The 27,797-nt window shown below is 39.5% G+C and overlaps 1 protein-coding gene across 3 annotated transcripts in view; it reads left to right on the top strand.

Moving 5' to 3' along the window:
- The window catches only part of ABAT (4-aminobutyrate aminotransferase), a 57,062-nt gene extending 29,955 nt beyond the window's left edge, over positions 1 to 27,107 (top strand). For all 3 annotated transcript variants that reach the window (XM_084536868.1, XM_084536867.1, XM_084536866.1), the window contains exons 3-16: positions 1,807 to 1,904; positions 2,914 to 2,943; positions 3,732 to 3,849; positions 10,967 to 11,016; positions 15,902 to 15,982; positions 16,493 to 16,585; positions 17,235 to 17,297; positions 18,873 to 18,936; positions 19,419 to 19,567; positions 21,109 to 21,246; positions 22,647 to 22,814; positions 23,553 to 23,699; positions 23,990 to 24,101; positions 24,931 to 27,107. In XM_084536868.1, coding sequence (XP_084392994.1) covers positions 1,807 to 1,904; positions 2,914 to 2,943; positions 3,732 to 3,849; positions 10,967 to 11,016; positions 15,902 to 15,982; positions 16,493 to 16,585; positions 17,235 to 17,297; positions 18,873 to 18,936; positions 19,419 to 19,567; positions 21,109 to 21,246; positions 22,647 to 22,814; positions 23,553 to 23,699; positions 23,990 to 24,101; positions 24,931 to 25,052 — 1,433 coding nt within the window. In that variant the 3' untranslated portion in view covers positions 25,053 to 27,107. The remainder of the gene's footprint in view (positions 1 to 1,806; positions 1,905 to 2,913; positions 2,944 to 3,731; positions 3,850 to 10,966; positions 11,017 to 15,901; positions 15,983 to 16,492; positions 16,586 to 17,234; positions 17,298 to 18,872; positions 18,937 to 19,418; positions 19,568 to 21,108; positions 21,247 to 22,646; positions 22,815 to 23,552; positions 23,700 to 23,989; positions 24,102 to 24,930) is intronic.
- Positions 27,108 to 27,797: the final 690 nt, after the last annotated feature.

Below are 27,797 nucleotides of genomic sequence, written 5' to 3'. Positions count from 1 at the left end.
TCTTCACGTGAGGTTTTGCAAATTGCACCATCTTAAAATGCCCGTCGCAGCCCAAAACAGGTGATGCGCTTATCTTTCAAGTGTTAATCTGCTGCAGGAGCGATGCCCCTAAGTTGAGTTTATTAAGACCAATTTGTCATTGATACCGTGCTGTGCGAGGCCTTGCAGGTGCTTGATTATAAAAGTCACAGGACTGTCAGACGGTTAGTTCAGTCCAGCACTTAGTCACAGTGTGCAGAGCTAGCTCATAGTCTCTTGCTGGGCGCCTCAGTAAAGCCATCAAGTCTGTACTTCCTCTGTTGCAAACGTGCAATTATCCCCTAAACCCCTGAATGGAACATACACGTACTCCAAATGGATGCTTAGCATTACTGAAATGGTGCTTCCTGACACTTCCCCATCACATCAGCCTGGTGGCGTGGGTAGGCCGTGTCCCCAGCTTCCCTTTTGCATGGCAGTAAGCAAAGCATGTTCTGTTCTGTTCTGTTCTGCTCTGCTTGTCCAAAGCACGTCCTTCACTTCCCTTCTTTCTGCCGCTCAGGCGTGTAGGGAGCCCAGGGCTGGGAGGGACCAGATGCACTCAGCAGGGTCTCACTGTCACTCCGGCCTCCAGCACTGGGTTGGTGCTGGTTTGTGGGGACTGCTGTGTGCACATGCTAGCACTGCTAACCAGGTACTGGGATATAGGCCTGTCTCTTTATTTTGTACATCCAGCACTCCTCTGAGCTAACAGGCTATTTGTGCCCTATCTGTTTCTAATCGATGTAGACTGCTCCTTTCTGGCCTTCTCACACACCCCAATTTGGGTGGAGAGAACAAGCCTGGAGAACCGAAAGGTGCTGCCATGACTTTGTGGCTGGGCACTGACACTTGCCGGGGTCAGGGGTTAGAGCTTTGTACATGTAGATTTCAGATGACAAGGTTGAGAGAGCTGCTTTTCCAGCTCTGCTTTTCCAGCTCTGCTGGCTGAACCCCACCGATATCGTGTAACATTTCTGCGTTATTCGAAAGGCTGTATCCTGAAGTGTTGGTAAAGATGACTTGTAAAGCTGCTTTCTCTCTTACGAGCTATGCCCAAACACTGCATTGTGGTACAGTTGCTTCAGAAATGGGAACCGAGCATGTTACTGATGAAATTCAAGAGGTTTTGCCTTTTAGCTTTGTTACGGATATAAAGTTTATTGTGATATCCCCATTACATACATGGATAAAGAACAGCAACCGAGGCATAGGACAGAGCAAAAGTTGTGTTGCTATTTTTGACCCGGGTTTCAGAGCTGCAGTGCAAGATGCTGGATTCACATGAGATTTTCAGTTTATTTTAAACATACCTATTTTCCTTTCTGAGGCACTAATATTTTCCAAGCAGTGTTCTTGGAGCTATTGCAGAACATTGCAGTGCTGTTTACCAGTGGACTCAATGAAGCTTTTTGGTTGTTACTGGTGGTGAGCCTTCGCTGCGTAGGAATGGGGCATTCCCAGCAAAGGCTTGCTCAAGGTGTATCAGCAGACTTACCAGTGGAGATGGAAACAGATGTGCTCTTAGTCCTCGTGTCTTTTACAGTAGGATTTGCCTGTTTTTCTAGGCTTGTGTTGTCGTTTCACTTCTTTTTTTTTTAAAGCTACCTCACTGGTATTAGTTTTATTTCACACTTGTCAAAGATGAGGTATTTGGTTCACTTCAGACAGCACAACGTAATTGGTCTCATCTGTCAAGTGTTCTCAGTCAGATAAGGTATGGATATTTATTCTGAAGGAGAACACAAAAAATATGGTCTGTACTCAGGTTTTCATTATTTCCTACAGGACACAGATACATCAGTCAAGCTGCAGCTAAAATTGATGTGGATTTTGATTATGATGGACCTCTAATGAAGACAGAAGTTCCTGGACCACGATCTAGAGTAAGTTCTCAAAGTATAATGGCTTGTATATTTTTTCTTTAGCTGTGTTTAACTTCCTAGAGAACAAATTTAATTCCAAACTTTAAATCCAATATGAATAAATATCATTTTACAACAGTCTATGCCCACTTTTATCAAGATGCTGAGAGTGAAAAGCTAGGAAGGGGGGAAGCCTGTCTTGCTCCTCTCTCAAAGAGACATCTAAATTTCACCTGAATTTCAACTGCCAACTTCCTATTCGAAGTTACTGAGAACAAAAGAGCATCAAGTTGCTGAAACTTCTCATCTGCCTGGTGCAGAGACGTGGCTACTTGTCCTCCTGCTGAAAAAGAGCAACCTAGTTGACTTTATGATGTAAAATAATGCTTTGGTTTTGAAATGAATCAAAAGTTTCAGTTTGCTGGACAATTTTACTCTGACAGAGTCAGTATTTATACGGAAGCTGTTCAGTTAGCACAGGAAAGCTAACAAGCTTTAGAGCTAAAGCACTTAAAATGCTTTCAGTGTCAAAATAATTGCTCTTCAGTAATTTCCATATTGCCTCCTTTGCAAGCTCTCTGCAAAACACAGGAATTTGGATGGAACACAAATACAATTGGCATAGCTAGTCTTGATGTTAAGAAACTGATTTTATAATTTTTTAAAACTGTATTTCTAGAACCAGTGTGCCAGCATCACGTCCGCATATGTTTTGTACATATGCCATTTGTCTCTTTTCTTCTCAGTTTGGTTGATCAGTATAGGACAGGCAGCTTTTCCTTTCTGAAGATTTATAATTGAACAGTGTGTGCAGCTCATGCAGCTCAACATGCCACTGTAACAATTTAAGTGTCATGTGTGCAAGATATGCTATGAAAATTCACGTGGCAAGTGCAGTTGCCTGGGAAGCATCTAAGATGGCAAGTTTTGCACACAATTTTTGTGGTCATGTAAAAGAAACATGTTTTTCTTCAGTGTTTGGTAATTACATACCTGGGGCTGATTTTTTATTTTTATATTTTATCTGCAGGAATTAATGAAACAGCTGAATGGAATTCAGGTAATTTGTCAAATTTTCTGAGTTTGGGCAGGTATCCATCCGGTGATTTCAGAACTTGCTTTAAAATCCTGTTTTGTATGTTTAATTCAATTCAAAAAAATAAGGTGGAGGACTGAGATTGGGTTTGAATGCTTAGACATGGTATATGTGTGCATTTGAATAAAATCTAGTCTATTTTGAATACAGCAGAATGGTTTTGCTAGAATCAGTGATTTCTCTGTAATTACTTAAACAGTTTATGTGCTTTTTGAGTTGTTATGTAGTAGCTAGTGAGAACACAAGTATATTTGGTCTTAAAAGTATGCCAACCTAAGTGCATATTGCCTTCCCAAGACAAGCAGTTCCTCAAAGTGCGTGCTTGCCCTTAACTTCCTTCACAAACTATTGAAAATAAGATTTCATAACAAAAAAAGGCTGTCAGCCTGTATTTTTATATAACTGCAAGCATCATGTGGAGGTTCACTGGATAAAGAAGACTAAGTTATATTCTCAGATCTGAAACTACCTAGTTATTGAGGATTGGCAGAATTATTTTATTCACTCCGAGTTGTTCAGTCATTATATATTACTTAGCTGATAGATGTTAGAAATGTGCGTTTTTTTGCCTCCTTTTTTCATTAGAACAGATGATTCTTAACAGTCTCTATAAAAATAGCTGTACAGTTAATTCCATGGAATGGATATAATGTGTCTTTACATTTTATCACTAGATATTTTTATCGAATTTTGCTGTTGCTTCCTCCACACTGCTGCTACTTAAAGCTTTCATTGTTTGTTTTTTCTTTAAGAATGCAGAAGCTGTACACTTTTTTTGCAATTATGAAGAGAGCCGAGGGAACTACCTAGTAGATGTAGATGGCAATCGCATGCTGGATCTCTACTCTCAGATTTCATCCATCCCAATAGGTAGGAAACAGCTATACCAATGCTTTGCTTTGTCCTCAAGCCATTGTTTTCTTCTCTCAGCCACTACCAAAGAACTTGGTTGATGAACAACAAAACACAAAGCTGACACAATTTATGTCTTGTTGTAATCAGTACAACACTGCTATGTAATATGCAGTGGTGCTTTTTAGTAGCTGGGGAGATGGGGTTAAAATTCACTTGGAGCACAGAGTGGTATCTGGAAGAAGCTCTAATACTAATTTTAATCTATATATGCAATTCCACAATGTAGGCTGTCTGTGCTTGCATTTGTATACCTTGTGATTCTATAATAGTTTGTTACTTTTTTTAAACATTAATATAACAAACATAACTTAATGATTTTAACATGAAAACATGTTTTGCACTTTAGTTAACATACTTGTCTCAAAAGAACTGAAAAAAAGAAGCTGGCTATGTGGAATCCAATAAGGTGAAACAAGGCCAAACACTGAACCTGTGCTGCAGAGTTCAAGCAAAGGTGGGGTGGCAGGCTAATTGGTCTCAAGGACCAAACAAGAGACTTAACAAGTACTTGGGAAAGTTGCTTGATGTTTGTGGAGCATTTCAAGAAGAAAAAACCATGGGCAGAGATGTAGGTCCCAGCTGCAAAGAATACAGGTGTTGGTAGGTGTTTAGTTTGTTTGTTGCTGTTCCATGGTTCCTCTCAGTTGCTTAACAATGTATTTCTGCAGAAGCAAAAAGAGCAGAACTGTTTTAGTTTAAAAAGTAGATGTTATGCTATATATAGAAACAATGATGACTCAAAAGCATCCCTGTGGACTTCCCTTTTGGGAAAGAGAATTTAGTGATGTTTAGGTCATTTTTGGTATCTAAGACCTTGAGATTGCAATAGGTTTTCAACTATCCCAGTCTTCTCTGCAGACAGTTAATATGTTTGCTCTCTTGTAGCACCCTAAGAAATGTGCAATAATTTCAGAACTCTTTAATGTTTGTAGCTAATTTTCATCAACACAGTTTCTAGATATTTTTCCCCTTTAGAGAATACACTGAGAAAATTTTGTCAGCACTAATGTAGAAACAGGAATGAGACCAAGAAGCACGATGCTTGTATGCCAGTCCTCATCTAACTGGCATTGGATTTTAGGGATCTAGGAAAGGAAGTGTGTTTAGTTTCGAAGACCTCCCATTCTTCAAACAAGAAAAGTTGTTTTGGAAAAATTCATCTGTAATCAGCTAGTCAAAGGCAAATCAGTGAGTACACCAAAAGAATGAAATGAAGGTTGTATAGACAATGTACTGAGATTTTCTGATGTATTAGTTCATGATGGTACAAGCATGCCTCTTTTAATACAGTTTTTGTGTATAAAATATTTAAGCACTAGTATTATTTTAAGTGAAATTTATTACTAATGTGTGATGGTATCTGTTGGTTTGCAACTATCAGGGTGTCCAGTGGGCTGTTCCCCAAAAGGAGCTGACTTCTGATAAGCAGTGTCTAGAGCCAGTAGCTTTAGAACCCCTTTCTCCCTCCAGGCCAGGTCTTTCAGTTGTCCAATTTTTACTTATTTAGTAAAGCTCACAGAGTATTGGGAGCACTGGTATTAGCTAAGAGAGAAGACAAATTTAAAAAATAAAAATAAAAATAAAAATGTGCTGGGTACACATAAAAGCTCTCAGTCTCCTTACTTTTATAATGAAAAATAGTTGAGATCTGTAGTCCTTACTCATGGACGAATATCTTCTTAAGAGGTTAGAAATTGGGTCAGCAGTACTCATCTTCTTGCATCCACAAGAGGAAAGAAATATTTTCCTAATGGGCAAAACTTGTTAAAAATATGTTCAGCTATTTGTTATTCTGCTATTTATTAATAGCTGAACAACTCAGTGTTTAAGCATCCTAAATGCCATGTAGCTTTTTCTGACAGTTTTAGCATAATGGTAAGTTAAAGCAGCTGATGGCTAATGCTTTTCTGTTTCTTTATTTTATTTTTTTTTTCTCCTCTTATCTAAACTATAGTTAGCAACAATTGTTTGTTAATAGGATCTGTTTTATGACCACAGTCATCACTGTAATATGTAATATTAATAATCTGCAGTAATGCCTGATTTGGTTAACATTATCTTTAAATAAATTATTTTTAACATCTGTAGCATTATTAGATTTGCTTTTAATATAATCTGTGACCAGAACTGAACTGCGATCTATTAACTCTCTTGAGATAGGTATACTTGTCCTGTGATGTGACAGCTGAGGCTTCTGCAGTTTTCTCTGGTTGGTTGAAATTTATGACATGGACATGACAGACTCCAGTACATATAGCTGATCTTCAATTAAGCCATCTAGTTCCTCCTCCTTGAAGACAAGCTTTTTTTTTTTTTTTTCAGGTGACACGTTCCTCAGTCACCTAAGAGCTATAGTACAATGCTTTATATGGCTTCTCAGGTAGTGGGTCTGTGATGTGCAGCAACAAGTAAATGGAAGCATAATACTTACAGGCTGACCTAAATCTGACTGAACACACAGAATTATTTTTTTTAAGTTGAATGGAATGAGAAGCTATGTGAAGCTGCAGAGGCAGCTTGGTGACAGAGGTTCTAGACTAGGACACCAAAAGAAAATCATGTTGGGAATTCTGGGTGAGCTGACGTTCTCAGATGTGCTTGCTCGTTGCCTGTGCTTATCTCTACAAGTAAATCCAATAAAATCTTTTATGAATCTGTCTGAACTCCAGAAGATTTAATAATGATTTGGTACACTAGAATATACTTATCAGTAGAGGGTGAAAGGTAATACATGACTGTGTAGAGAGATAAAAAGTATATATAAAAAAAAAAAAACCTCTAGGCAAAGGTGTTCTGGACTGTTTCATGCTGAAAGAGCAAACAAAAGTTGTTTTTTTGTTGTTGTTGTTTGTTTTGTTGTTGTGTTTTTCTACCTCTTGTTTCCTTGGGAAATCGTAACACAACATATTCCTTTTAATCTGTATCTCATCTGTGTATGAGTTAGAAACCCCATGGAGCCAAATGCAAGGTATGTTTACTAGCAAACTGCCTGGAAGAGCAAATGAAATAATTTTTTTTTTTATTGTTGGCAAGGTCTGTTGTTTGGGGAGATTCAGAGAGGTGTGGTTTGGTATTCAGAGAGGTGTGGTTTGGTTTGCTGGCAGCAGCCTGGTGTTCAGTTCAAATGGTTTCTTAGGGCTTCCTCCATCTCATTAATTTAGCAGGCTGCATTTTTTTTCCTGTTGCAGGCAGGGACACTCATGAGCCTGAGGATATGTTCTTTCCTGCCACATTGATTGAGAGACACAGCAACACTGATGAAGTGGGTGCCCTTCTCTCAGAGCCAGCTCTGTCACTTCTTATAGGAAAGTAGTTAGGACTGGAGTCATAAAGCTACAAGCCACTGCTGTCTTAGCCCAAGAGCTTTTTGACTTTGTGTACAATAGTTACACAATAGTTAACGGAATAGTTACTTAACCAATTAGTTCTTTCTGGTGTTAGTTTTATGAATATAAGCCCACATACCAATTCAGCATTCTCCTACCCACTGACCTACTCTTTCAGATACTCAGGGTTCAAGGATTTTCTCTTATTTTACCATGGCCTATACAATAATGCTCCAGTGGAACAGGGAATGTTAGGAGGAGGAAGACTGAGCCACTTGGCATGAGATAAGAGAAAGGAAGCAAAAGCATCTTGTGTGGATGGAAATAGACAGTTATGGGTAGTAGCAGCCTCGAATTTGTGTTGCATAAGAGGAAATACCAAGGTATCTCCTGTGATTTTGTGATTCTGTGAATACCAAGGTATCTCCTTCAAAATCTCGTGTTCTTCATTCAAACGCACCACCACCAGCAGAATCTCACATTTTTACAAGCAGTTTTAGAATTAATGGTTAAGCTATCTAGGCAATGGTAGTTATTTATAACAAACTTAAGTTTAATTTGGAGATTTCTGAAACATGAATACATACTCTCAAAGGTGCTCTCAGCTGTAGCCACAGTGACAGCTCTCAATGACACAGCTCTCAGCTGGATCACTCCCTCTAGCTTAAGCATAATTCTTCCCGTGACAGCAGGTGCAATGTGGATTTAGTTGTCTGTGTCCAAATAACCACTTATATTATCTTCCTACTAATTTTAACAGTTGGTTGTTTTGTTGTTGTTGTTGTTTTCAGTATGACGTGCAATTAAAAACATACTGGATATTTCTTTATTTTGAACTAAAACATGTGAAGGGAATGTGTAAAATTTATTTGTTAACATAGTAGCCATATGCTCTGCTGCTCAGACAGGATGATAAGGGCTGTTGTCATTCAACTAGAATGTGGAATTCAGGAATGTGATATGCTTTTGTAATAAAATTAGAGCTGACTTCTTGAGCAGTAGGGAAGATGAGGTTTCAAACTGTTTCTACAAGGGAATGTAAAAGATGATGCTAGTCAGTGGCCTTGGCATTTCATAAATTAAAAATCAGGCCTATAATAAATTTTTCTGGGTTCCATTGCTGTTTTTTGTTTGTTTTTGCATCAGGTACATTGGTTTACCTTTAAGTAAGCAAGTTTTCCCACAGAGCATAAATTAAGCACTTTTGTCTTGTTAAATCTGAAGTGCTAACAGATAAAAACTCCTCGCATCATATTTAAGATTTTTCATGTAATAACTCACTTGATATTTTAGAAGACAGCTCTAACTGCTACCATAAAAAACAGCGCATTTTTATTTTCAATCAATTAAAAAAGCTGTTGCTTCTACCTAGGTACAGTAGATGGTTTTCATTCATTTGTGCTCTTTTACTGTCACTAATTTTTTTTTTTTTTTTTTTTCAAAATACATAGTGATAATTTCAACATTTTGAAATGCAGGGTAAAGTACTGCAAATATAAAAATATTAGAAAGTTGTGGATTTTTGTTTCTTCCTCCATATAAATACATTGACAGATATATTTTCTTTGGAAATGTATACTGACAACAGCCAGTGCAGGATGAATAAAGACAAATGAGTGAAAGTAATCAGAAGTTAAAAGAAAAAAAATATATGTTGATGGTTGATGTTTGTTATTTCAAAATTGCAAGCACCACAAAGGGTCTGATCCTCTCTTACACTGGTCTCAGTCTGCTGTAATCCATCCCTTCGGTGGACTTGCTTTACATTTGGCCACATGCTGAAGAAAATAGAGCAAGTATTGATTGTTGATGGTGAGGTACTCATGTATTAGGAACTAGAGAATTTGTGTCACATAAGAAAGGAAGAAAGATTTTTTTTAAAAAAAGGAGAAGCCAAAGGAAAAGGGCACCAAGGAAGTATCAAATGACAGTTCAAGGGGGTTTCACATTGGCAGAGATGTGGTTAGGAAGTTGCAGCAGTTTTGAACTCGGTGTCTCACCTGGCCATTGGCTGTAGCTGAGAGATGAGAATTGATCCCTCCAAGGTCCTGATGTGCTGAAAACTAAAGACTTTGTGTAGAGAAGACAAGTGCTATTAAATGGAGGGTCCTTTCTTTCCTCTGGAAAGAAAATGCAGACGTTTTCTGTGTCAGCTGGGAGAGTTACCCACAGTCTGAACTGCAGCGTTGGCACTGCTTGACACCGGGCCTGGGCTACACTCAGCTCGGCGTTCGGTGACCGACAGAGCCTGCACGAGCACCCTAAATTCATTCTCACTGAGGTCATAAGAGTTGGATCCTAACATTTTAATACGTTCTCATGAGGAACTCACATTATGGGAAATGATGTAGAGCTTTAGGTGTTTACAGCTGAAAAAGATACTTCAACATAAACTGTAATGAAAGCCAGGACTAAAATACAAGTTTCTGGGTTGCCTGTGTGTGGCTGTCCACATACCTCTCCTTGTGGTCAGATTGTTCATGGTCGTGCATAGACATCTGCAGTGTGCAGGAGAGGAATATGCATCTCTATGGGTGCAAATGGATGTGAGTGTATATGTATGTGTGTATGTAAGCCCAGATAACATAAAGACCAGTACGGGCACGTCTCAGAACAAGTCTGACAGCATCTTGTGTAGAGGGGCCGTTCAGATAGCATTACAGAGGATGGCAACGATGAATGTCCCGGAGTGCTGTCAGACCATAGGCAAAATTCTGCTCGAGTCCAGTGCTTGTCCCTGCTGGCTCTGCCTGACATGTGCTCACTGCACGCATCGGTGATGAAATCCATCCCTGAGCACAGCACCGCTGCGCGGCCACCTAGCTCTGCTGAGGGACAAAGAGCCCTGGCGGATATTTTGGTACTAACTTTGTGTCTGGATATGTTATAATGCATTGAAATTAGAATTATTAAATGAACTTTCTTTGGGAAATTAGTTAATATTTAAAAGAGGGGAAAAAAAGTTTTACAATGAAGAAAAATCCAATCAGTAAAAAAAACCCACAGTGGAGGGGAAGGAAAAAAGCTGCTGTTGTACCTAGGGTTGATCAATCTGATATTCAAGAAGGGTAAAAAATGGTTTGAGACTGGAAATGTAGTTAGTACTGACTACTGTAAACAGACACAGCTGCATAGGGAGCTCCCCTCTTGTGGCGGCTGTCAGAAGCTGTTTTTGAAATGCGTGCTGGGTGGGCAGAGCTCAGTGAAGGAGATCAGGGGGATGTGAGCAGGCATGGTAAGCAGCCTGCTTCAAGCGGGAGCACAGGCATGGCTCTGTACCACAGCCAGCGGAAACTACAGCTTGTAGAGGCTGTACTGGCCAGAAGTGGCTTCTCCTCAGCTGAGGAAGAGGAGAGGTTTGGTGTTGTGCTGTACACAGGAGTCCAAGAAATAAGAGCAAGCTAACTTAGTAATGCCAGACCTGCAATATTTGGTGGAAACTGATGTTTCAGTTGTCCAACAATCTACATCATGTTCATTTTTTTTTGTTCAGTTTTTAAATGTAAATACAAAATTTCATTGTGTTATTGCCTGACACCAAATTTGTTCTGAAGTTGTAGATAATACATTTTGATAAATACGAGGTTTGTCCTTCTTCAAAAGAAGTTGTATTATTGATAGCTAAAACACACACAAGTCAAACAGAAATTGAATTAAGAACTGAATGAGGTTATTCTCTAGGTTACTCTCTACATTAGTTTATACAAACCAGATACAACTGTTTTCTCTTTTTTCTGTTTAATTAGGTTACAGCCATCCCTCTCTGATAAAGCTTCTACAGCAGCCACAGAACTTGGTAAGTGAATCAAGACATTAAGTACCTGAAGGCGTCCCCTCCCTCCTTGTGGCAGTCTTCAATTTTTCTTAAGTTGATAATCAACGCTTAATGACTCAATTTAAAGAACGGTAGGAACTGTTTTTGTTATTTGTCACTAGACGAAAAGAGATTGGTAGTGTTTAAGATGTCAAAAAGTATGTGAAGCTTCATAAGAAGTAAACATTTGGGTGATGCAAGCACTTGATACGTTTGCAGACAGCTTTAAGTCATACTTTGAGCGTAGTGTTTCCAATTAATTAACAATGCTCTTGACTGAAGGTTTTTGATGCTGAAAGCAAGCACAGGTCCTTGAGAGAGAATACAGTATTCTGAATATGAAAATGGCACTTTAAATCTGGAATGCTCCATTTCTTTATTTCTTTTTGTTGCTGTTTTCTTTTGGTATTGTTTTGTTTTCATTTGGGGAGGAGCAGGGGAGGTGGTGGCTAGTTCACATCTCTGAAGTACTAAATTGACTAAACCACTGACATGTCCTTGACAAGTTAAAATAGTTGGACTACAGCAACAGGATGATTTCAGAGCTGAGGAAGTGCTTCTAAAATAAAGTATCTTCATGTTTTACAAAAGCTATACTGACAGTGTTTGGTAATAACCTAGATTGAATTACAGAAGTAGTTGAAATAAAGTTACGTTCTAATTCAGGCCTTATTTTTTCACTTCTTGGACAGAAGTTCCATAGTCACCTTGTGCTTTTTTTTTTATTATAACTTTTTTACACAATAATTTATGTATAAGGTACCTAGATATTTGTGCACAGAGATGAGATTTAACTGAAAACCTGGAATGTAGCCATGCAAAACTGAGCTGCACTGGCTTTTGGCTAAAATTCAATACATCCTTGGTAGTTGTGCTGTCTTTCAGGGAGTTAGCCACGGGTCCTGCAAACCAGGAATGGGTGTCCATGCTACCTGCAAGGCATTGCTCAAGTCACATTGTTCATTGGTCACTTTCCTCTCATTTCCCTTCCTAAAGAGCCTGCTGGCTCACCCCAGAAGGGTGCAAAGCTTGAGCCAACACATGACAGAAGTGCAGACACTTGAGTTCCCTGAGCTGATTTGCTTAACAGAGAGTTCTCAGGTCTTCAGGATGAGAAAAAACTCTGCCTTTCCCAGAACCAAAATACTTCTTTTAAAGAATAAAAGATAAAAAAATCCACCACTGAGGCAGGAAATCCCAGAGTTATCAAAGGCAGATCTGGATATCACGGAAGCACTAATATTTCTAAATGCTTAATGTTAACTCATAAAAATGATTACTGATGAGATAACAATGCCTTCATTATAATGCAACAGTAGGCAAAGTCAGATTTAAAACACAATTAAAAAAAAAAAAAAGTTGTTAATTTGTCTGCTGGAAAAGGGAAATTAATAGGCTGGCAGCTAGAAGCCTGCATTAAAACAGCTACCTCCAAAGTCTAAAATGCACAGTGCAACCAAAACCCATCTCACCTGCATAAAAGCATCAAAAACATTAGTACCCCCCATTCCAATTTCTGAAACCCGCATTAATGCAGAGGAGAAGGTGGTGCTAAAACTGTCTGTGCCTGATGGCACGCTTATGATTTCCTGCAGCCTTTAGTCCAGATAAAGCACCAGCTTTGCTGTGAAAATACTTTTTTTTCTTTTTTTTCTCCAGCAATACACACTGATGTAGGGCTCTTGTTTATTGTTAGCAATGGAATTGGTGTTTTCTTGAAGAGATTTGGTGGGAGGGGGTGTTTATTTGTAATGCTTCATGTACCCTCTTTATAGCCAGCTATAAAGAACAGAATATTTATCTATTCATTTGAGACCATAGCAGCTTGATGTCAATGTTCTGTTTTTCTCAGTACTGAGCATCTCATAAACAACAAAGGAAAAATACACTCTTCTGCTTAACAGCAAATGTTGTCAATTGACTGTGACAACCCTTAATCAAATTCATGACAGATTTATGTTCTCATATTTCTAACTTTATATGAAAATTTCCTTCTAAACTGAAGTAAAAAGTAAGAATTCTCATATGTATTAAAAACTTAGTGGATATCTGCCAGTAACGTCATGATTTTTTTTTAAGCTTGAGTCTGTTGAAACAAATACTGTTTTGGAAGTAACACACTTGTATGAGTTACCAAGTCCTAGCTCACTCTTTATTGTAGCTTGTGTGATTTTTGGTTATGCCTAAGAGTTCTGATGACGTGTTCATACGTGTACGGTATGACCTCTGACAGATCTTACTGTGCTCTGAGTGAGTACCTCTAGTAAGGAAAAAGATGGAAGGATGATGAAATATGTAAAAGTTTGGGTTGAGGTCTGTCCCCTCTGGAGACCCATAAAGACTTAAGTCATCAAAGCTCAGCCTGTAATTTCAATGTTGACTTGCTAAAAATAAAAAATAGAGGGCAAATAATGCTTTGCAGTAGTCAAACTTATTGAGCTTGTCCTTTTGTGAGCAAATGTAGTTTCAAATAAAAAGTAGCACATTGTGAAGCAAATTAGATTACCTACAAAGCAATGATAAAGCAATTTTAATCCATGACACCTCATTTAAATTAAATGCATATGCACAGCAAATTCATCTCCATTAGTGGACCGAGGAGAGACCAAGGGGAACTTTTCCAGAGCTTCCTGAAAACCACTTTTGTGGGCAGCAGGCTCAGCCTTCCACCAACTGCTGTTCACTAACACCAAAATTATCTTTCTCTAAGGTGTGAATCCTGACGTGACCAGTTCATATAATCAGTGGGACAGTTCAAGTCGGAAGGGACTTAGGAGGTCTCTGGCCCAACCTCCTGCTCAGAGAGTGTCAGCTGGGAGATGGACTGGGTTGCTCAGGGCTTTACCCAGGAGCCTGAAAACTTCCGAGGGAGACAGCACAGTCTCTTTGGGCAACCTGCACTGTCTTCTTCCTGACAAAGTTTTTCATTACACCCAATCAGTACCTCTCATGGTTTGACTTATGCTCATTGCCTCTCATGTTCCCAATGAAGGGCTTCTAGCCGCGCTACATCTTCTCCATAACCTTCAACTAGGTATTGGAAGTCTGTGTTCCTGTAGTCACTTCTGTGATTACCAAGGCCCTCGCAGTGGCACAGATTCAGTTTTGCTGACTGATTAGTTTGGAGAAAAGAATTCCGGGAAGCAGGCATGAGTTCAGCTGGGTAGGCTGTGGGAATGCACTTTTAGGAGGGGTCACATTGCAGCCATGGAGGTTATTTCAGTAGTGGTGGCACCTGAACTAGGTCAGGCCTCAATCAGGAAATGGAAAGGAAAAAAGAAGAGGTGAGCATATAAGCCACTGAAGAAGCCAGCAGTGTGCTCAGGTGGCCAAGGCCAACAGGATCCTGGCTTGTATCAGAAATAGTGTGGCCAGCAGGACTAGAGAAGTGATTGACCCGCTGTACTCAGCTCTGGTGAGGCTGCACCTCGAGTACTGTGTTCAGTTTTGGGCCCCTCACTACAAGAAGGACATGGAGGTGCTTGAGTGTGTGAAGGGCAGTGAAGCTGGTGAAGGGTCTGGACATCAAGTCTTATGGGGAGTGGCCAAGGGAACTGGGGTTATTCATTCTAGAGTAAAGGAGGCTCAGGGGAGACCTTACCACTCTCTACAGCTACCTCAAAGGAGGTTGTAGCAGGGTGGGGATCAGTCTCCTCTCCCAAGCAACAAGCAATAGGATGAGAGGAAATGGCCTCATGTTGCACTAGGGGAGGCTTAGGTTGGTTATTAGGAAAAAAATATTCACTGAAAGGGTTGTGCAGCATTGAAACAGGCTGCCCAGGGAAGTGGTTGAGTCACCATCCCTGGAGGTATTCAAAAGACGTGTAGATGTGGTGCTTAGAGACATGCTTTAGTGGTAGACTTGGCAGTGCTAGGTTAATGGTTGGACTTCATGATCTTAGAGGTGTTTTGCAACTCTCTGATTTTATGAATACTATTGAACGACAAGCTGGCAATCTTTTATTGTAATGCACCATAATAATGAATGTACCTAAAATTCAGGCTGAGGCACTAAGAAAGGTGACTGTGCAAATTGAAGGCACTAGAACAGAAAACATTTAACTGGAAAAATTTCCAGTGCAAATCAGCAAGCTTCACGAAAGCAGTACATGGTTGAAAAGAATCTTCACCAACTTTTCTGGATATATCACGGTCAATGTTCTTGAGCTTGATTAAACACCCGTTGCAGATTAATGAGAGAACAGCATGCAAGGTAGCTTCTTGCCGATCTTGCTACCCTGCCCCCTGCTGCACATACCAGAGGAGTCCAGAAGGGAGACAGCATGGCTGTATACAAGTTTTTTGTCAGGAATCTATTTTCTTGTACTGTTGGCGTTGCTGATCGTTGCATGTGCGTTATCTCTCAGATGTAGTCCCTATCCTTTACGTCTATGTTGGTCTTGTTCCCTCAAATACCATTGTAATAGTATCTGGAGAATGTTTATAACCACAGTGTTACGAAATAGTCTTATTAGAAGCCTAAAAATGAAGAAAGTGCTGTTACTTTAATTGAATTTAGATCTAGCTACTCCAACTGAAGGCAATTAATTAAGATTTTAAGGTATATTTCCTGTGCATAAGGAAAATTGAGATTGGGTGACTAAAACAGCAATATTGAAGAGGAAATGTAATTACCAGTTAGTATACACCTTTTCTAAGGTGCCCTGTAAGAATAAAATATGAAATGACTAGATGGAAAAACTTGATCTAAGACATTATAGTATCACCTGGTTTTAAAACCCTTTGTGCCATGACTACAAATTTCTGGTTGGTATTTGTAATTAGAATTCAGTGTAACTGCCTTGATATCAACACAGTATTTTTCATGTAATACTGAAAAATAACATCTTTTCATTTGTCTTTGTAGAGCACTTTTGTCAACAGACCTGCCCTAGGGATTTTACCTCCAGAGAACTTTGCAGAAAGGCTGAAGGAATCTTTGTTATCAGTAAGTTTGAAATAGCAGTGATGAGATGCCACATTTTCTGTTTAGGGACATGGGTATATCAAAGGATGTTATGGATTTTAACAAGGAACATTACAGATTATCTATTTTCCCACCTGCTTTCGCTCTTCCAAGAGACTGGAACCAGCAAGTGATGAAATTGAACCTTTTTTCTCTGAATTGACAGATGTGAGAGGGTGATGTGTCTGCTTTGTACAGATACTGCCTCTTTCAGTGTGGATTCAAGAACTGATAACACACTGCATTTTCACTAAATTCTGTTCACTGTGCTTTCATAAGAGATAGCAGAATATGTTGAGTGTGTTTTTCCTGTTGTAAATTGGAAGATCTTTGGGGGCTGAAACTGAGATGAGCTTCGTCAGGTGTAGTTAGAATCTGTTTTCTTCATCCCAGGCATGACTGGTTTCCCATTATATTGAAACTGATGATATGTTCAATTTACACTATAGCTGTGCTTAGTATTTTGGAGTAATTTGCTCTCTTTGTTGACAGGTGGCTCCTAAGGGTCTGCCACAGGTTATTACCATGTCTTGTGGATCCTGCTCAAATGAAAATGCATTTAAAGCAATATTTATGTGGTACAGAGTGAGTAAAATATTAAAAGTGGTTTGTTTGGTTGGTTGGTTGTTTTTTTTGTTTGTTTTGTTGTGTTTGTTTTTTTTTTGTTGTTGTTGTTTTTTTGGGGGGGGTGTATGTAGAAATTAGAATTTATCATGACTGCTATTATAAAACAGAGTAAGGCTTGGAGGCTCTCCAGGTTGTGATGTGATTTTTATTCAATATAGTATAGAATCTATTTAAAAGTTTTTATCTAAGCTTTCAATTCTTATTGACACAACTTTAGAAATGAAAAAATAAACAAAATAAAGAAAATGTATGTAGCATTACTGTTTATCCTTTCTTTGGTTAACCATGTGATCACCTGTGCAGTGTGATCTGTTTCCTCTTCTTCCAGCAATGGTTTAACTTAAAAAATAAAATAAATTCTCATGTATTCCTTGGGACTTCCCTCCCTGAAATGGTCTTCTTTCTCCTATAGTCGAGGCGACATCTTAAACTGTCATTTATCTGAAATAGTTTGTATTATGAAATGCATATTGCAGTCATAGGAACCACTCTCATCGTCTTCATTGGCTCTAGTTTGGAATACCAGAATTATTAGTTTGTGACTCAGCTAAAAATTTACTGGTTACAACTAAAGGATAACTGTTTTTGTTTTTTTGCTTTTTTGCAGAACAAGGAGAGGGGCCATAATAATGTCACAAAAGAGGAACTGGAATCTTGCATGATTAACCAGGTAACATTGTTTTTTTACCACACCTATGCATGTAACATTGTTGTGGTTTTATAAAAGAATATTGGGGGGAAAATTGGCTTTCTGATCCTGAAGGTTTGTAAATTCAGAAAACAGTGAAAGACAGACCGTTTCCGAAATATTCAAGACCAGCTGCTAGTGTTCTTCTGCATCCTTCCTAATTGTGAATTTTGGGAAGATCTCCCTTATTTCATGAAATGACACTAGAAAGGGAACAAAGTGATGGATGGGTCCATAGAGATTATTACTACATGCAACTTTTTACAAATATTAACAGTCCTTTTTATTTTTCCAGAAGCTGTAATTTTATGGCTTAACATTCATCAGGGGGACAGTTAAAATTTGACTAACCGTTAACAACGGGTGGGATGAGGAAATTGAGATGCAGCTGAGAAATCTGAAATCCTATAAACTTTCAACTGAGGTGGTCTTGCTCCTGCCAGTCACAAATCTTACATACAGCAATAGCAGAAAATGGTGAATTTAATTTCTTTTTGAGATACATATCTTAGAAATGAATAACCTCCTGGTCTTAGCTTGACTCTTTCACTTGTCTAGGGAAACATATTCCATTCATTTGCATGGAGTTAGGGAACTCATTCGGCTTTAAAAATGTGGAGGAAGAGGGTTTGGTTTTACTTGTCTTCAGAATTACTTTTTAAAGTTGTTACTCAGCCATGTCAGACAGGTGGCTGTGCCTGGATGGCACATCTTGACCCGAAGGAATAGGAATTTTGTGAGATGACTAAAGATTTGTGAAACTGATGATCACTTTTTGTCCAAGTTTAGCTATCTAAACATTAGGATTCCTACTTGAGCTAATTCTCCGAGTTTGCTTTATAGTTGCAGGGGCAAGAGCAATTTTCAGAGGGCAGCTCATCCCCCTTTCTTGGAGTGATTCCCCAGAATCCAATTGCAAATTTTGGACCTTTCAGCCTGTAGCTGGCTGGGGTCTTCTGCAGGCTGCAGTGTGAGTCTCAGGCATGGTTTCTCTGGGGCACTTTTTTCCTCTCCCTGCCAGGAGAGCTCTGCTCAGACTGAAACCTGTGCCCTGTGGCAGCACCGAGGGGCTCCGCTGTGCCCTACGGGGCCTGGAGCCAGCTGGGCCCAGCTGTGTCCAGCATGGGGCAGCCCCGGCCCAGGCCCTGCCGCCAGCACCACGCCCTGGGCACGCGGTACATGTGTGCTCATAGTTTGTAGAAAAAGTGCATTGTACTCCGTGTTCTGCTGACGTGTCAGTTCATGTGCAAAATAATACTACAAATCAGTATAAATTGTCAAATATTCATTAATACCAATGATATGCTTCAGGAGGTCAGGAAGATCTTAAGGGATGACAAATGTGTTGTTTAAATGTGTCAGCGTAACAGTTTTTGATGGTGATGTTGAAGAGGCAACCTGTGGGCAGGCTGTGGGGGGCAGCAGCTTGGCTCCAACCCCATGCCCCTCTCGGGGCCACAGCCCTGTCAGGGCAGGGTGTCTGAGGGGGCCGCATACAGCAGCAGCCCTACTGCTCACCTGCGGCCCCGCATGTTGACCACTGTGCTTTGCTTTCAGCCCCCTGGCTGCCCTGACTACGCTATGCTATCCTTCATGGGCGGCTTCCACGGCAGGACCATGGGTAAGAAAAGCACTGCCAGCAGCACCTTCCCTCCTCACTCCTGGGGTAAAATTACCACAATATAAAAATGTGATGTCACCCGTTTGTACCATTTTATATTGGATCAGTCCCTGTTACAAACATGTTACCCAACATGTGTGTAATTGAGAGCTGTGCACCTGGTTTTCTTTAAACAGGTGAAACCCTCTAGACTAAGCACTGCTGTTCAGATTGATAAAGGTTCCCTTGTCCTTGTGGAATAGTACATATGGAAAGTGATGCTGAAAAGTTAGAGCACTCCACTTAAGTTCGACTAAATCTTATTCGTCAATATTTCAGAAAAGAAAAACCTGGAACAATTAAGACAGACTTTTTTTTTTTTTCCTAAAAAGAAAAGCAGTTGAGAAAGTCCTGGTGTCAGGCAATTTTTCACCTCTTGGTAGCTTTTTTCCTGTATTGTTCCTAGTCAGGTGTTTTTCTAATTCTTGTGTTTCTGGGTTTAGGTTGCTTAGCTACAACTCACTCTAAAGCAATTCACAAACTGGACATTCCATCGCTGGACTGGCCTATTGCTCCATTTCCAAGACTAAAGTATCCTCTGGAAGACTTTGTGAAAGAGAATCAACAGGAAGAAGCCCGTTGTTTAGAGGAGGTAAAAATTCACTGGCAGCTTTCTGTTATTTTGTTTTGAAATGATGAATAGTGTTAGTAGGATTAGCTGCTTTTCACTAAAAGAATGTTTTCAGGGATTGGAACACCATGTGATTAAAATAGCATTCACTGTTGTTTACAGTTAGAAGTTTGTCCTTGCTTTTCAGAAGAACAGCCAGTTTACTGTGAATTAAGGTCTACATGAATTATACTAAAGTGAAATTTCACCTGCTTGTTATATCACAGTGAATTAGCCTGCCAAATTTTGCAGAGGGATGTGGACTAAGAGCTCAGTGCGTATAATACTCTGCAAAGAGAACCTGTACCAATATTTCATTTTTTTCAGGTTTTCTGTGTTAGCTTTCTGGTGTAGAGCTCTGATCCTGCCTACAGCTGCAGGGAGTGAGTGGGCAGAGATTCAGAGCCTTCCCTAGCACAGGAGAAAGGTGGGCAGAACCAAGTTCAAGGGAGGCAAACACTCTGCAAGTACCAGAACCATGGGATTCCCTGCTGGGCTTCCAGGGATCTAGGATCTGTCATTTGCAAGGGGTTGTTCTTGAGAGAGGGCTTTGGGGAGCAAGGCATGATGTGCCCTGTGGCTGGAACAGAAACAGTGCGCCATCTAGAACATTCTGACCACCGAGGAGTGGGCTGTGATGTGCTGAATGGAGCTCAGCAGCACTGCGTGGATGGCTGCACAAAGCTGGATTGGAGAGACTTCTCATTCAAACCTGCATCATAACTTCAGGGAAAACTGAAAGCACAGCAAATTGCTTTCCTGTGTTCGCACCACAATAGCTTATTGGGCTGGAAGGAAAGTGGGATGTAAAAACCAATCCACAAATGTTAAGCCATTATTAAAAAAAAAAAAAAAAAGCTGAACACTCTCTTGAAAGTCTGTAAATTTGCTTCCTGACTCCCTTTGGAAATCATTACTTTACACAGCCTACACAGGTTGTGGGCCTTGAAAGCTGTAAGTGGTATTTCAAATACAAATGACACTACTAATCACAGCAACTGGCACTACAAGGTTAATTAGAACTTCTCTGAAAGCCCCTTATTAGCAACAGGATTTCTTCACCTCTTCATCTGATTAATTTTAAAGTATCTTAAGTGAGTGATTAGAAAAGGCAAATTTCCCACATTGCATTCATTAATACATTAGATGAGTTTTGTTTTGACACCAAATCTACTTTTTTTTTTTAATATAGGTTAGGTGGAATGACAGCAGTGGCACAGCAAACTGCAGTGGATTCAATGGTACTTTCAGCTGAAGTTTGCTGGACCTTTCACACCATCGTAGACAACTACGCAACTAGTTACAATATGGTTCAGGATATGGTTTAAATTTCATTATTTAGGAACAAGAGGGTAATGTTAAATCCTGGATGAAGTATTTGTGGATTCCTTGTGGTTCCTGGCACCTTTATAGCAAGAAATAAATGTGAAGAGTTGACGTGCTGGTGCTGAGGTTTAATCATTCTGGAAAAGAAATGTCAGAATGTCAGAAAGGAGAATGTAGCATAAATGTTTGATTTACAGGTGGAAGATCTGATTGTAAAGTACAGGAAAAAGAAGAAGATTGTGGCTGGAATCATTATAGAACCAATACAGTCAGAGGGTGGGGACAATCATGCCTCAGATGACTTCTTCAGAAAGTTACGAGATATTGCCAGAAAGGTAATCAAATATTTCACTGTTCACTCACTGGTAGCTAAACATGAAATTATTTGTTCCTGTCTCCAGAAACTTCTTCTGCCACCACTCTGGAGCTTCACAAGCCTCCTCATTAGCAGTTGGGATAGTTACGTGCGTGTACTGAGATACTAGCCACTCCTAGAGTCAGCACAGTGGTTTCTCTTACATTCGGTGCACAGTTAGTGGTTTCCTCAGTCCACTAAATTTTCTTTTACTGTCTAAATGACAGAGAAATTGCTCTGACTCATTTACACTGGATTTCATAGTAGTGTTCTTTAAATGATAATGCCAATTTGTAGAGGTGGGTTAAAACAATTTTAGAAGAGGAAGGTTTGGGTAAGTGTAATTTTTGTTTGACATACTTGTTTTTCAGGTCTTTTTGCAATTATAAACAAATTGAGTCTGTCTGTAAGTTTCAATGTGTCAATAAAACAATGAAAAGGGCAGATGCCTTGATACTCAGAATGTGAACTTACCTATTTAGAAGCAGTGGCCTTCAGTAAGACAGACTGTGCTTTTTTCCCCTCAAACATCTGTATCAAAAGCTTTAATGTGTGTTTACAGAGAAAAGAATAGGTAATATTTGGAAAACTCTCTTTGGAAAAGTGCAACTTTTCCCATTGTTAACAGCTGCTCATACAAGGGTGATATCATAAATAAGGTGAAGTGAAAAGGTTTGTCTTATCTAAAATGTGAATCTGCAAAAAGTACTTAGCAACTGTTTTTAATGACAGTGTCATGATGTAGTTTGATCTTCTCGTCCTGCAGCTTCAACAAAATTGTCCTTCACATTAAAAAAAAAAAAAAAAAAAGCCAGTTAAAATGAGTAGCTCCTTCAGCAGACTCATCTGAAAAGGCTGTTCCTTCGGTATCATTTTAGGTCCCTAAACTGAACATATCAGCTGCTGGTAGTACTTTTGCGCCACAAATGTCTGACTTAGATTGGAAGCTCAGATTTCTCATCTAAAACAAACAAAACTCCTGGAAATGAGGTTCTACTTCCCTCAGAGGCTTTGACAATGCCACCTAGACTCCTCTCAGATGTTTTTAGGTATCTCTGTGTCAAAAGAAAAAAAAAATATATACACACACACACATATTCATACATACAAAAAACATGTATTTTGCTTCTGAGTTTAGGTCGAAAATATGTTTCTGTTGCCTTTCTGAAAAAATAGCTGAGTTCCTAATTGTGCAATCTAATGCACAATAAATATGGCAGCATTGGTCTGTGGTTGAGGAGCGGAGATTTGGAGCAGTGAAGGCGGAGGAAGGAGGGATGTTAAATGTAATTGACTTGTATTCATCATTTCACTAGGGGAGGTATTTTTGGTTTTGAAGTGTATACTCATGTCCCCTGCTTTTTCCATCTGTCTCCACAGCATGGCTGTGCATTCTTGGTGGATGAGGTGCAGACGGGAGGTGGCTGCACCGGAAAATTCTGGGCCCATGAACATTGGGGCCTGGATGATCCAGCTGATGTGGTAACATTTAGTAAGAAGATGATGACAGGAGGATTTTTCCACAAAGAAGAGTTCAGGCCAAATGCTGTAAGAGTTTTCAATGAAAAATTGAACTTTCTGCTAGTTGGTGCCCCCTTCATTGGGTACCTGTAATGTCCATGGAAGAGGCAAGCTTTCTTTCAGTAATGCAGGTTCAGCTAGATGGAGCTGCTATTTCTTAGATACTTGCTTTGTGCTTACATGAGAGTCATCTTTACTTCCTCACATTTATTCTGATTGCTCTCAGTCACAAAGGTCATAAAGCTGGTGGGAGAGAGTGGAAAGCTGAGTTTAGCCTGCTGAAGTAATCCTCAATAGGAAACCAGCCACAATTTGAATAAAACCTTACCTTTTCCGTATTATAAGTTGGTATCTTCAGAGCTTATATGTAAGCATTTTGAATTGTTATCAAGACTTATTCTTCATCGTAATGTCATTTTATATATAATAAATGAAGAAACTAAATGGGAAAAGATAAAGCTTGAATGCAAAACCAGTATAGATGATGCTGGTTTCAACACCATCTACAGCCATGTTTCAATGAGATGTCAGATTAGCAAAATAGAAGGCACTAAATTCATAACATAAAGCAGTTGTTTGCCCTTTGTTTCTGCTGAGCAGGGCAGCTGTATTTTGCTCTTAGAACAAAAAAGGGGACTTGGTGAGGTTAGTGCATGCTTTTAGCTGTACCAGATGTTGCATGACCAGTGTGATGGCTTGCTTTTTTTTATTATAGTGATTTTCCTGTTAACACGTTCCGCAACTCTCTTTCCATCCTTTTTCAAGCCTTATCGGATTTTTAACACCTGGCTTGGAGATCCATCCAAGAACCTTATGCTTGCTGAAGTCATTAAGGTTATTAAAAGAGAAGACCTCCTAAACAATGCAGCCCATGCAGGGAAGGCGCTACTGACCGGGCTGCTGGATTTACAGGTAAACATTTGGAAGGCTTATTGTAGATAAGGGGAAATTTGCTGATCAGTTAGGATCCGACCTCATGCAGTTTTAAACACTTGAAGTCTGTGGCTGCGCAAACTGTTGTCAGAAAGGGGCAAACAACACACAAGGTTGTGTCAGGTGTCCAGACAGTGCGCAATAGCTCCACTCCCCCAAAACAGAGGAGGCAGCAGGTTCTTCACGTGGCAGAATGCCTGGCAGAGCTTGCCACCTGGTGCCCTCTACTGCAGCAGCTGCCATGCATACATCCTCACCTCTCTTTGCAGGCTCGCTACCCCCATCTTATCAGCAGAGTTAGAGGAAGAGGAACATTCTGTTCATTTGACACTCCAAATGATGCAACTAGAAACAAGTTAATTACAATAGCCAGAAACAAAGGTAAGGCAATTTGTGTGTAGTTTAGCTTCAAAGGACAAACAGGATATGTGATGCTTTAAATTGTCCTTTTTTTGTATGCTGTGTGTACTACACTATCCAAGGACAAAAGTGAATTATAAACAAACTGTGTTTAGGCTTTTCTGGAAATAGATGTATTTTCATGAACATTTAAACCAGTCAGTTGCATGTACATGCACCTTTATCTTTTGGTCTGATATTACTAAAGAGGCCTGTGCAGGGCATATATTTCTGATGTCACTTTAATATTCCTCTGCAGTGAACCTCAGCATGGCTCATGTCTAGAAAAATGAAGTTAACTGTCACACAGGAAAACACAGGGAGGAGGTGGAATTTTATGTAATACCTAATAACAAAATACATTGAGTTGCCTAAAATGGGGCTCTACAACTGCCTGCCCCTTTTACTACACGGGCTGTAGACAAGCCTGTGTTTCAGGAGGGGAACCTCATGCTCTGAAGCCTAGTATCCTCTTTGAATTGAACTGTGGGTCCTGGGTTAGCAGCTGTCAGGTTTTTGCTACTTTCATCTCTTGAAAGAAGCAGGTGTGATGCATCTAACTACTGTGCAGTGAGATTTTAGTGTAAGACATCAGTAACATTTTGTTCTTGAAAACTAAGCCAGCAGAGAGAAAAGGTAGAGCCATTTGCTTCACAGTACACCAACTGATGATGCTCTGTGTGATTGTATGGTTAGGAGTGATTTGGGAAGCTTCTGTTTCCCCTCCCCAGTGATGTGAACATTGCCAAATATTCAGAAAATGCAGTTCCCACAATGGTGGAAATGACTAAAGAAACTCTTATTGTCTTAGGTGTTGTACTGGGAGGCTGTGGTGACAGATCAATTCGTTTTCGTCCAACGCTGATCTTCAAGGATCACCATGCACACCTCTTTCTGAACATTTTCAGTGACATCTTAGCAAACTTCAAGTAAAAAGCCGTTCTCTTACACTGAACAACTAACTGATTATGAGATTAGTTTGCATTAATTCATGTCTTCTCCACTTACAAGATAAGTGTAAAGTCATAAACTAAGGGTTGTGTTCTGTCTGTAATGCTGCCCAAGGCAAGCTGCTCCATGCAAACTCGACCCAGGCAGAGTATTGGTACTGGTCACCAGCAGGTACCCGCAGCTGTCCTACACTGTGCACAGAAGCGGTGGCCCTCCATCCTTGGGTCCTATTAATTGCAGAGTCCTCCATGCATCCATGGCCCTGACTAAGTTGTCTAAATACGACCTGGTACAGTCTGTTTTCACAGATAATCCCAGTAGCTTTACTTGTGTCCAGAAGCAGCAACAAGTACTAAAAGCCACATGCCTGCCATGCAGAAAGTGCCATTCTCTAATGGTAGATAGAACAAAAGAGGTGTTTCAGGGAAAGCTTTGCTTTCCACCACTGCCAAGTACAATATTTTACAGAATAATTTAAAGCTTTACTCCCCTGAATACTAAAGTCTGCCATACCACCTGGATCATGACACTGCTCTACCTAGCCATTAGCCTATACATACTGCTTGAGAGGCACTGATGCACGCAGCCACATGTGCGGTGCCATGGGTGGAAGTGACGTCCTTCCCTCCTTGTCCTGGATTTTAAAACTCTTGACTTCTCTTAGAATTAGAGAAGAGAAAGCTATACTGAGATGTATGTAATTTGACAAAGCTTAAAGAATTGTGTGAAGCACATTATTTCTATCTCTGTCAGCAATCTCAAATTATTTGGGCTTATTTTACCATTTGCCCATAATATGCCATAAGAGCCATTAATTTAGCTATTACAAGTTCTACATTAATAAGGCTGTTGTAGAACTACAGCAGAATTGCTTGATCTTAGCCATTACCTGACATCAGTGCCACTACAGTGAAGGCCTAGTCCTAACTGCACATTATAATGCAAAGTAGTTGTGTTGTTCTAATAGGTTACTCTTAAGTTATTGATGCTTCAGAAGTCTTCTAGAAAGCCACAAGATGAAAAAGTTGCAACACTTTGTTACTTTTATCCTCTTCAGAGAATTGTTCTGGACATCTCTTTACTATTTGCTTAAGGCTGACTTGACCTAGTTCTGGTGCTTTTTTTTTTTCCCTTCTCTTTCTTTGGCTAGCAGGCATCTGACTTTTCCTTAGCAAGTTTAACTTTTGTATTTATGCACCAAAAAAGAGGGACCACTTTTAGACTTTACAGTTGCCCTATCAGCAATTTTTAAGTACATAAGAGACAGAGCAGTTAAAGGATTTATATATGTTTAATAAAGCTGCCAAACTGTGAAAGGTTTCTTACCTGCTCCGGTAAGTTTTAATCATGGTTTTCCCATTTTCCTATTTTTGAGTACTGGTATTGGACAACTCAAGAAAGCTGACTTCTGCTAGCTTAGAAATAATGGGATTTCTATAAACCTCTCTGCAGAACCCAGAATTCTGGTACCAGCTGGTCAGAACCCAGGCAGGTTTTTGAACAGAGGTTGTTGAAATCTGGAGAAAGGACTGGTGGATTGGTGTTCAACAAAACCTCACTGTCATCACTGTCCTCATAAGAGTATTATCATCAAGAGGAAAGTCAAAACAAGAACTGTGTTTGACCACATTCTGGGAATTAGTTCGTTCAACATATCAGTGCAGTAGTTTTAGTAAATGTCTCTAGCAAGTCTTGTACTTCTACAGAAGCAAAGGTCCAGTAATTTGAAGTCTTACCACATCTTCACTTTTATTATGAATACTCTAGGTGTTTTTATAATTTTTACTGACACTCAGTAACTGTATAATTGTGTACAACATATTGATGAAATCATGTTAGAGAATACATAGAGAGCACTGCAGCTGAAGCATATAAAGTTAATATTGTTTACAGCATACTGTGGACAGTGCCAAATAAATGTTTAAACAAATACTTAACTACACTTCATGGTGTAACTAGTAACTGCACACAGATTCATAAAAAAAAAAGACATCTCATGTGTAATCAATATTCTTAAATAAAATATTTATAATTGAAGTTCTTCAAGACTCTTTGTTTTAAACCTAGCATATGCCTAAACTGAATCACTAGTGCTTATTAAATATATTCTTACGAAGATAGACAAACCTCCAGAAAACTTGCTATATGCATGCAATCCACTTCAGTCAACCTGTATTTCGCTGCCATAGTGTTAAAGCCAAGGAAAAATTACTTTCCTTTTGATATTGCTGCACCACTTGGTATTAGCCAAAATTTAAAATAATAAGGGCCCCATTAGGAGAAGTTTAACCTGAGTAAATAGTAAATGATGATTAGCCTGTGTGTTATAATGCCAATTTTACTTACCTGCATCTGCTGATCCACCAAGAGACAGAGGTTTCAATAGGCCTGAGGAAGAAACAGTGAAAAGAATTCTCCAGACTTTGCTCTTGTGAAGTTTAGCTTATTTGCCATAATTCCAAATGAAGTAATAGCTAGAAGAGCGGTGTAAGGCGTTACCTTGCTTGTAACAATTCAAAAAAAAAATCTTACCTGTTAAAAGTGATCAGATTTGATTCTCAGGTTTTAATCCTGCTTCTTTTTTTTTCTGTGGAGGTTTTGGCAAAGAAGGAATCATGCTAACACCACAGAATGAAACCAACATCCTTGAGGACACATGGTGAGGTGATCAAAGCTCCAAGTTAGGGAGAACACAAACTGCATGTTTCATCTTCAGCTTTAATTCAA

Source organism: Aythya ferina (assembly GCF_964211825.1).
Source record: "Aythya ferina genome assembly, chromosome: 15".
Classification (NCBI taxonomy): Eukaryota; Metazoa; Chordata; class Aves; order Anseriformes; family Anatidae; genus Aythya; species Aythya ferina.
This window is presented reverse-complemented; position numbering and strand designations above follow the sequence as displayed.